At 51.4% G+C, this 10197-nt stretch overlaps 1 protein-coding gene across 1 annotated transcript; it reads left to right on the forward strand.

Moving 5' to 3' along the window:
* The first annotated feature begins 8503 nt into the window (after window positions 1–8503).
* Window positions 8504–9827, forward strand: CLDN23 (claudin 23). Its single transcript, XM_005517548.2, has one exon. The coding sequence runs from the start codon at window positions 8693–8695 to the stop codon at window positions 9389–9391; it is 699 nt and encodes a 232-aa protein (XP_005517605.1). The 5' UTR covers window positions 8504–8692; the 3' UTR covers window positions 9392–9827.
* Window positions 9828–10197: the final 370 nt, after the last annotated feature.

Here is a 10197-nt window from a genome sequence, read left to right on the forward strand (position 1 = left end):
CCAAGACATGGGTAAAATTATCACTCTTACTCATTTGAGGAAGGCACATGGAAGAAACTGATGGCTCTGCTGCCTTTTGTGCATTTAGCTTCCACATAAAAGTTGAATCTAGAGGTGAATATCTCACTGAAGGGATCCATTACCCTCCACAAACTACCAAGATAAAATGATGACTGCAGTCTTGTCTCTCTCTTAGGCACCTACAACCAAACTCTTGCCACAGCATTCAGCCTTAATGATGAACAGAAAGGGGTCAGGAAATGAGCCAAGATTGTGAAAGAAGAGGTTCATGAACTTTCAGCCAGGTGAAATGTGTATGAGCTACAGCAACACTAATTATCAGAGGAGGAGCTGTCTCCAGTTCCCAAGCCACACTCTCCAAGATCTTGAGGGGAAACAAGGAAATGGCACAGAATGAGCACAGCATCCTGTTTAAAAGGCTTGAAGTCAAGTTAGAGATCCATAATTCAGTGTCTAGAAAACTGACACAAAGGATTAGTTCAGAGGGACCAAGGAGCTAGTATGGAGACTGAGAAGCAAATAACTGCAGTTTCTTAAGAACTATTTTATACCAAACCATTTAAATTTCCTCTCTCAAAGATCTGGCAGATAAAGGATAAGCAGCAGATGTGAAAATTTTGACCTCCATAAAGGACTTCGTGTTATCCCATTCAGGCTTCTTGTCAGAAAGGGAAATACCATCCAGATGAAAGATGGATGTAAAATTAGAGCAAATAAAGCACCTTGATCTGGTGACAAGAGCTATTCCTGGCTTACAGTCAGACTAGAAAGACATATACAGAAGGTAACCACATGAAAATGGTCCTGGCTTTCATACTATTCATTGCTTCCATACTGTGGGTCAGAAGTCATGATATACTGTCTTAGAAATATTGTGGATAATGTTAAAAAAAACAAGGCCAGAGGAATGCCAGAAAGTAGATCCATCAGACAACCTTAAAGACCTGGCAAAGACAGAATTTTATGTAATCCAGATGAAATTCAACAGAAGTCAGGTATAAAACACTTTGAAATTGGATCAATCCACCCCAAGGAGAGAAAGGGATGTGGGATCTGCTGGTAGGAAGGCTCTGGAAGTATGAGATGTATTCTGAAGTATGAGAAGGCCAAATACTGGGTCCTACGTCTTGGCCACAACAGACTTTGGCCTCTTCAGGAATCTGCTTTGCAGAGGCCTGAAGGGAAGAGGGACAGAAAGATGTCTAGTATTCAAGGATAACCTACAAGCTCCAGAGTAATGCATCCCAATGAAGAGAAAGACTGGCAAAAACGCCAGGAGGCCCATGTGAATGAACATGGAGCTCCTGGACCAATTCAAACCTTCATGTAGGGAGGCCACATAGGGTGGCAGCAAGGCCAAGCAGCCTGGGAGGAATACAGATAAATTGCAGCCAGAGATCAGGTTAGGAGCTGCCCACCCTGACAGAATTAAACCTGACCAAGGCATCAAGAGCAACAAGAAGAGCTTGCACAAATACATCAGTAATGAAAGGGAGGAGACTTGATTACCCAGGAGATAAGAAGGTTGAAGTGCTCAATGATTTTTTTGCCTCAGTATTCACTGCCAAGTGCTCCAGCCACATTAACCTACTTGTAAAAGGCAAAGGCAGGGATTGGGAGAATGAGGAACTTTTTGTTGTAGGAGAAATGGTTTGAGATCATCTCAGAAACCTGAAGTTGCACAAGTCCGTGGGACCTGATGAGATACATCTGTGGGTCCAGAGGGAACTGGCAGAAGAAGTGGCTAAGTCTCTATCTATCTATATTTGAGAAGTCATGGCAGTCTGGTGAAGCACCCACTGACTGGGAGCAGGGAAACATTTTTTAAAAAAGGAACTAAGAAAGACAGAGGTAACTACAAGCCTCTCAGTGTCGCCTTGGTCCCCAGCAAGCTCATGAAGCAGATCCTCCTGGAAACTGTGCTAAGGCACATGGAAAATAATTAGGTGATTGGTGACAGTCAACATGGCTTCAATAAGGGCAAATTGTGCCTGACAAATTTGGAAGTCTTCTACGAGAGGGTTACAGCACTGGTGTAAGGGAAGAGCAACTGACATCGTCTGCTCAGACTTGTGCAAAGCATTTGACACTGCCCCATGAAACATAGTTGTCTCTAAACTGGAGAGATGGGGATTTGGCAGATGGACAACTCAGTGGAGCAGGAATTGGCTGGATGGTGGCACTAGAAGACCTGTGGTCATCTGTTCAATGTCCAAGTGGAGACTGGTGAGGAGTGGTGTTAAGTGGTCTTGGCTGGGGCCAGAGCTGTTTAATGTCTTTGTCAGTGACAGGGACAGTGGGATCAGGTGTATTCTCAGCAAGTTGGCTGATGACAACAAACTGTGTGATGTGGTCAACATGCTGGGGGGCAGGGATGCCATCCAGAGAGATCTGGGCAGGCCTGAGATGTTCAACTAGGCTAAGTGCAAGATCCGGCAGTTGAGTTGGGGCAATCCCAAACACAGATACTGGCTGGGTAGAGAATAGATTGAGAGCAACACAGAGGAGACAGGCTTGGGGATTTTGGTGGAACAAAGAGCTGAATATGATCTTCAATGTGTCCTTGCAGCCCAGAAAGCCAACTTATCCTGGGCTATACTTGTAGCAGTGTGGGCAGCAGGGGAAGGGAGGGGATTCTGTGCCTCTACTCCTCTTTGGTGAGACCCTACCTGGAGTGCTGCATCCTGCTCTGGGACCTCCAGCATGACAGGGACATGGACCTGTTGGAGCAAATCCAGAGGAAGCTCACGAAGATGATCAGAGGGCTGCAGCATCTCTCTTTTGAAGACAGGTGAAGAGAGCTGGGGTTGCTCAGCCTGGAGAAGAGAAGACTCTGGGGAGACCTTACAGCAGCTTCCAGTATCTAAAGGGGTCTACAAGAAAGCTGTCAAGGAATATTTTACAAGAGAATGTAGCAGTAGAAGGTGTTAATGATTTTACACTGAAAGAGTATAGATTTAGATTACGTATTAGGAAGAAATTCTTTACAAGGAAGGGGTCGAAGCACCAAGCCTGCCAAAGTTCAAGAAGTGTTTGGACAATGCTCTCAGGCGCATGGTATGATTCTTGGGGTTGTCCTGTGCAGGGGCAGCAACTGAACTGGATAATCCTTGTGGTTGCCTTTCAACTCAGGATATTCTATGATTCTATGCTGTGGGGCTGGTGAGTCACTTAAACAGTTTGCCCAGAGAACTGGTGAATACCTTATCCCTGAAAGTCTTGAAATTAGATGGGGTTTTGGGCAACCTGCTCTAGTGTAAAAGGTTCCTACCTGTGGTGGGGAAGGTTTCCTCCAACCCAAAACATTCTGTAACTCAATGGGAGCAAGATGCAGCTATCTCTCCATCTGCAACTATTAGAGTAAATTGCCATAGACTAGAAGTTTCACCATTCCTCAGCCTCCAGAACAAGCACAGGGCACAGGTGTCTCCCACCCAGGGCTTTCTCAAGGGGAAAGGTTTAAGCAGGTCTTTTCTACTGTGGCCTTGGCCATATGTCCAGTGCTTTGGCTCACAAAGCTGACCAAACTCCCAGCAAATACGTAAAGGCACATGCATAAGCCATCTGCGCTTTGGTTTTGGGCGTTTCAGCCCAATGGGAGATCAAAGTCCATGCAGATGAGTCACATTTGCAGTGTAACGAGATGAACCTCCATCATGGAGCACGCTGCTTTTGCCTTGCCAGTTGCAACATGCTGTGCACCCACAAGCATTAGCTTTGCCCTTTAGCTTGCAAGATCTGTGGCCCAGAAGCTGGACAAACATGCAGCTTCCACAGGCAGACACAGCTTTAACTGCTCTCTTATTCCTGTCTGCACCTCCAAAACAGCACATGTCTAAGCTACTCTCAACCATTCCAGGACTAAGTCAGAGAAAAATAGATATAGCTGCAAAAATGCATTTATTATCATCATTCTCAGAACTGAAAGCAGCACTGGGCAATCTGGCAAGTCCAAGTGCAGCAGTTTAGAAAGTGAGGGAGATTAATGGATGAGTGAGTAACTGGGGGGCATCTAATAAAGCTTTCAACAACTCATTCCCAGGATCCAGTCTGAATTGTGTCCAGACTCACAGCTGGGCTGCAGAAAGAGAGCAGGAACAGCCTCAGTGCTCACTGATGGATTTACTGTTCCCTGCAGGCATTACAGGATGCTGACCCCAAATTGCAGCTCCCTCACATTTTGAGCAGGGGAACCAGCCAAAACTTTAATGGCCACAGGTATGTTAAGCCACTACTGGGTCCCAGTGACTCACTGGGAGTGAGACCTGCCAGTATGGGTGCTTGCAAGCCCTTTGATGCCCAACACATCCCTGTTCTCTGATAACCCCTCTGGAGTGCATCCTCAGGGCTGCTGTACCACCATGGTCAGCCTGGGAGGGGGGGCAGGTCAATGGGCAAGTGGAAGGCAAATAAATCTGTTTGTGGAAGTGCCACCACAAAGGCTGGGTAGCTGGGGCATGGAGCTGCCTGATGGATGCTGACCACTGCTGTCTGCGCTCTGGGCAGCACACACAGATCTCTCTTCCCCATTCGACCAGCCAGGGGGATCACAGACCCTGGCCTGCCTGAGGCTCATCCTTGGCCTCCCAGCAGGCACAAAGACAGCAGTGTGTGTGTCCAGGGAGGAAGCTGGGAGCTGGGCCCATTGCAACTGCAGCTGTTTGCACAATGCAGAGCGTGTTCCAGTTGCACTCACATGCTGCAGGGGCCATGGCTTGAGAGCAAGGAGAACCCTCATTTTGCAGTCTTAGAAATTGCCCCATGTGAAATGCTAGAAGAAAAGGCAGCAAAATTGAATGGCCAGAACAAAATCATTCAGCCTGGACACCTGGCTAAGGAGGTTTTCCTTTGGGATGCAGACTGAGGGGAGGCTTAGACAGCCAGGTCTAATGCTAAAAAGCACAGCATGGGCTGTTTGAGCCATCATGCTTTGCTCCCAGCCTGCAGGGCTTTAGGGTTTTGACTGAAAGGCAAACACAGATGGATAGTGGAGCTACTTAAGTGTCTAGACCAGAGGAAGTTGCAGCCCCCTAAGTGCAGGTCCTGCATGGTTCTCAGCCAGTTCCCATCTCCTACATCAGGCAAGACACAGGGGACTGCCACACTCTGCAAAGTGAATTCTCCTCAGGTGAGAGAGAGGACGAATTGTATACAGCCAGGGTCAAGTATTGTGCCTGCTGGCTACCTGCCAGTCACAGGACAACCCAGGGTGGCACAGCACATGTGCTGCCATTTGCCACGTCCACAGACCTGGCAGCCTTGTGGCTTGGTGTCCAGCATGGGCTGAGCCCACTTTGAATCCACGAAGGAATCAGGTACAGTATAACTTGCAGGCACCGTGCTGGTATGGGGGCACCTTGCCATATGTGACACAGGCAAAGCCCCAGGGTCAGTGGGATGTAAACAGGAATTACCAGCTGCTAAACAGCCCTGGCCTCAACTGTTCCCCACACAGCAAACAGGATGCTGAGAGATCCTGCTGCTGCTGAGGATCCTGCTCCCACAGCTGTGAAGGGAAGGGAGCCAGAGTAACCTCCTCATAAAGGACCCCCCTGCCCCCAAGTCTCAGTGCCATGATCTCAGCTGATGACAGAGGGGCAGAGCTAGCTTTCGTGCAGGGAAGCTTTTCTCTCCAGAGACACATTTTGAAAGCTCACTTGGGCCTAGAAGTCTGATCAGACTATGGATCACATAGGAAGCTGTGGAGATTGTTGTGTGCATGTGCTCTTTGGCAATTGCTGGCATCAGGCAAACTCTGCTCAACTGAGGTGACAATGGGGTAACCCAAAAGCTACTGCTCCTATCCACACTGACCTCACACTGTCACCTAAGAGACAATAGCACTTGTCCAGTCTAGGGTGACATCACCACCAGTGGCTGGAAGCAGACAGCTAGACAGGCAGGGAACAGGTTGAACACAGGAATATTGCCTCAAATTCATTCTCAGCCTTCAGTGATGCAGGTGTATCTGAGGCTGGAAGAAGCAACTCAACTAAATACCTCATCATGTTTTGTTTTTTTTTTAATTCTTCCTTGGAATCAGTCTCAAGTTCTGACTATCCTGCCCTAGATCTTTTCCAGGCCCAATTAGCTCAAGGCCTTCTGCTGCTCCTCCAGTTTACAATGGGGTGTTAAAAAATAGTAATAAAATGCAAGCCAACTCAGCCAGACCTGGATAAAGTTTCCATCACATTCTTAAAGAGATGACTATGACAATGTAGGGAAAACTAAGTCACAGCCTTGGAAAAGTAGGAAACACCAAGTAAGGTGGCTTTTCCCACTCAGTAGCTAGGGCAATGTGGGAAGGAAGGCAGTTTCAGACAGACCATTTTATCTCTGAGGCCAGATGGCTTTAAATGCTTCCCCAGAGCTTGGAAAGGGCCAGGCACTTCTTTGAATTGCTTTTCATACCACCTCATTAGAAAGTAAAAGGGAAGAAATGAACAATCTATAACTTTGTGGCAACGGGAAACAGCTCTGTTAATCCCATTTCCTTCCCCAAGCTTACTCAGGGCAGGTCGTCCAGCATCAGGGCCACATCACCTAATCTGCTTATCATTGTCCCACAGTCAGGAGCCTGGGCACCAGCCCAAAGGGCACATGCATCCTCCTGGGCATTATTGATAAATTGGAAAGGCACAGGTTTTTAAACCTACCCTGGTACACAACTGTGATACCCCTGGCACCCAGCTTCTACTGCAGCTGAAGATCCAAGGAGTGGCCACCTTCCAGACTCAAGCCTGCATGAACAAGGGCAAGAGGGGCACAGCACTGCTGGAGGAACAGATGAGAGAAAAAGGAAAGTGCTGCAGATAGAGGGATCCTAGGGCAGGCACTGCAAAGCCCAGGGTAGGCATTACCCTCAGATTTCTTAGCCTTTCTGGGTAAAATGTGGGCAAATCCAAAAAAATGGAGAGTTTCTCCCTTTCCATCAGGGTTGGCACACACCCCACCCACACATCCGGGATGGGGAGAAAAGCCCTGGCCAGCCATGCAGGACTCAGGGCTTGCTATCACCTGCTCACAGCTTGACTTGGCTGGTCCATGGGCAACCTGACAGCTCTGCCACCAAGCTGTGATTTGTCACCTTAGTAAAAGCCTCCTGAGCTGAGGGGAGGCAAAGGGCAGGCCCTCATCCATGGCACTGTGCCACCCAGCTTGCTACAGCCCTTTCCTTCTGCCCCACTCTCCCCCAGGAGCACTGCATCTCACAGCCAACTTCCATGTGGTGTCCAGATGGAAAGGTGTCCAGCTACAGCCTCACGAGAGAGTCGGGACTGTAAGGTTTCAGGGTTGCAGCACCTGCTCCTGTGCAGGGATCCCATGGCAGAAGGCGGACTCGGGAAACACATCAGTCCAGCAGTGTTTGGTGTGTTGGTTGGACACAGAGCTCCCAGGGCAGTAGTGAGTGTCTTGGCACAGAGTCAGTGGCCAGAGTAGGGTAAAAGTTACAGAACTTAATTGGACAGGAAAGGAATCAGCAACACCTAGCTTAGATTCCCAGACGAGGAGTGCCAAGTTTTAGCAAGCTACTGTCTGCGGACAATAAAGCCAGGTGTTCCTGTTCTGGAGCTGTGCTCATCTGGCTGCTCTGCAGGCATGGCTGGGGACATGAGCCTTTGGCTGAGTCCAACCCACTCCTGCCTTCCAGCTGGACTAAGATCCAGTCTTCAACAACTTCAAAATCCCTCCCAAGAATTATCTGGCACCCATAGAGCTGAAGGGCTTCAGGACTTGGGGAAATAGCTGTGGAAGCTGAGGAGAGGGGAAGGAAGCCAGGAGCAGCTGGTCCAGCACAGACCCACCCAGCCCTCCAGGAGCCAGCAGTGCAAAGGTGCCCTGGGGCACGCACAGCCAGCCAGCCTTCCAGCTCAGCCGGCGCGGCTCATCCCAAATTGATCCAGAGAGGATGCTGCCCTCTCCTGGGCTCAGTGTGACTGGCAGAAATTCAGGGAAATGTGGTGAGGCCCAAGACGAGTGCTTTGCGGGGCTCAAAATCTCACACTGGGGTTCTCAAACGTGGTGCTTTCCCGTTCCTGTCCCAGTGGACATCTCAGGGACTCTGCCCACCGAGGCTGCTGCGTCTGCGGGTGCCCTTTAAGGGCAGCCTGGGACGGGAGGAGCAGGGCCAAGCTCAGCAGCTCTCCCTGAAGGACAGGGAGATGGGGAGGTCTCTTGAGCCAGTTATCAACTTTGAGATCTGCCAGCACCTCATCTTAATTATTCTCATTAATTAGATAATTAATTTGATAGAAAAATAAGCTCGCATGCAGTTAATGAAGGAGGGTCCCATGCCGCCCCAGCAACCCGGGCACGGTCCCCATCCCTCCACCTGCGACCGGCAGCGGAGGCCGGAGCTCCGACGGCCCTGGGAGGCGCTGTCCCTACGGCAGTGCCGGCCAGCCCTGCCCGGGCCGGCTCCGCCTGCCGGCACCGCGTCCTGCCCGCACCGCCCCACGGGCGGGCCGGGGCGGCTCCGCGGGCTGCGCGCCGGGGGAGCTCGGGGAGCGCCGGGGGAGCTCGGGGAGCGCCGGGGGAGCTCGGGGAGCGCCGGGGGACCCCTTGCCCTGCCTGCACCGGTGCCGTAGCTCCTGTCCAGCGAGCCCCGGAGCTCCCGCGGACCTCGGGCCAGCGGGAGCCCTCTGGAGCCCGCTTCACCCACCGCCCCAGCATGCGGACGCCGACGGAGATGATCGTGGGGCTGGTGCTGTGCCCCTGCGGGCTCCTGCTGACACTCACGGGCACGCTGGCACCCGCCTGGAGGCAGGTGAGCCTCGTACCTGACCAGCCCATGGACGTCGTCTGGGAGCAGGGCATTTGGGACATATGCAGGGAGCGGCAGAGCACCCATGACCGCCTCTGCGGACAGGCTGACGAGCTGGGCTACTTTGAGCAGGTGCCCGTGCGGGTGGCCCAAGGGCTGATGCCCTCCTCGCTGGTGGTCACCCTGGTGGGCTTGGTGGTGGCTACCCTGGGTGTTCGCTGCTGGCAGCCGGAGCCCCGGCACCTGGTGGCCGGCGTGGCGGGGCTGGTGCTGCTCCTCTCTGGGCTGATGAGCCTCGTGCCCAGCTCCTGGTACACGCAGGAGCTGTGGGCACTGCCTGCAGCACCTGGCAGCACGCTGAGCGTAGGCTACAGCTTGGTACTGAGCTATTTGGGAAGCTGTCTGGAGATCCTGGGAGGGCTGGCCCTCGCCCTCAGCTTCCATCACTGCTGCAAGGAGCGCAGGGCTCCCAAATTGCCCCCCACCCCTGTGACAGAGGCTGGGTCGTGCACCAGTAGAGCTTACAGCAATCCCTGGGATGTGCTGGAGGATGAGCAAGACGGACGGCACTGGGGGAGCAGACCACCTTGTGACTCTGACTTGTAGCCCCAGCACTGGGACAGCAGTCACCTCCCTGGCATCAAGAGCAGTGCTGGCCCCTGCCACTACAAGCCATGCCCTTCTCCTGGGGCCCCTCTGAACAGGCTGGAAACAAGACCAAGGACCTGTTTTGAATATTTGTAATGTAACTTCATCAAAAGCCTGCTGTGCTCCAGGATCTACAACCATGCCAAAGCCATGCTGGATTGAGGGAGGACCAGAGGTGGCTCCAGTCCCTCCATACCACGTTTACCTCATCTTCCTGTACCGTGCACAGCAGCTTGGGCAGAGACAGCTTTGGTGCTCCCATGTACTTACATGGGAACAGACAGTTCAGAAGTGTGTAACCTTCAGAGCTGGCAGTAGGGGAGGGGAGCACCTGTCTCATGTCTCTGCTCAGCTCAGGACCGTGCAAACAGCGAAATAAATGCAAAGCCATGGGTTTGTGCTGTGGGATGGTTATGGGCTTTCTGCCAGGCAGGTTGGGCTGAGAGCCAGTGGGCACGGCTCACCTGACTTCCCTGTGTTTTGCCTGAAGCAGGGAGGAAAGGTTTGTTAAAAGGGCAGAGCTAGCTTTTATAGCATTTTCCCAAAGGACTTTCCCCCCCATGGTCAAAATCAGATCTAGAAGAGATTTCTGCTTCCTTGAGCATAGCCACTTCAGGGTGCAGTAGGGAGGGTGGGGGGAGGAAGATCACAGAGAAAAAAATAGCATTTATTTCCCCTTTCAAAAGTAGCTTGGTGTGAGGTGGTAAAACTGGTCTCACTGGTTTGTAAGGGACACTCAGGAGGTCAGAATTGCACTATGAAAT

The sequence above is a fragment of the Pseudopodoces humilis genome, chromosome 6 (genome assembly GCF_049639895.1).
Source record: "Pseudopodoces humilis isolate 2021_Gansu_Grassland_sample_001 chromosome 6, ASM4963989v1, whole genome shotgun sequence".
NCBI classification, from domain to species: Eukaryota; Metazoa; Chordata; class Aves; order Passeriformes; family Paridae; genus Pseudopodoces; species Pseudopodoces humilis.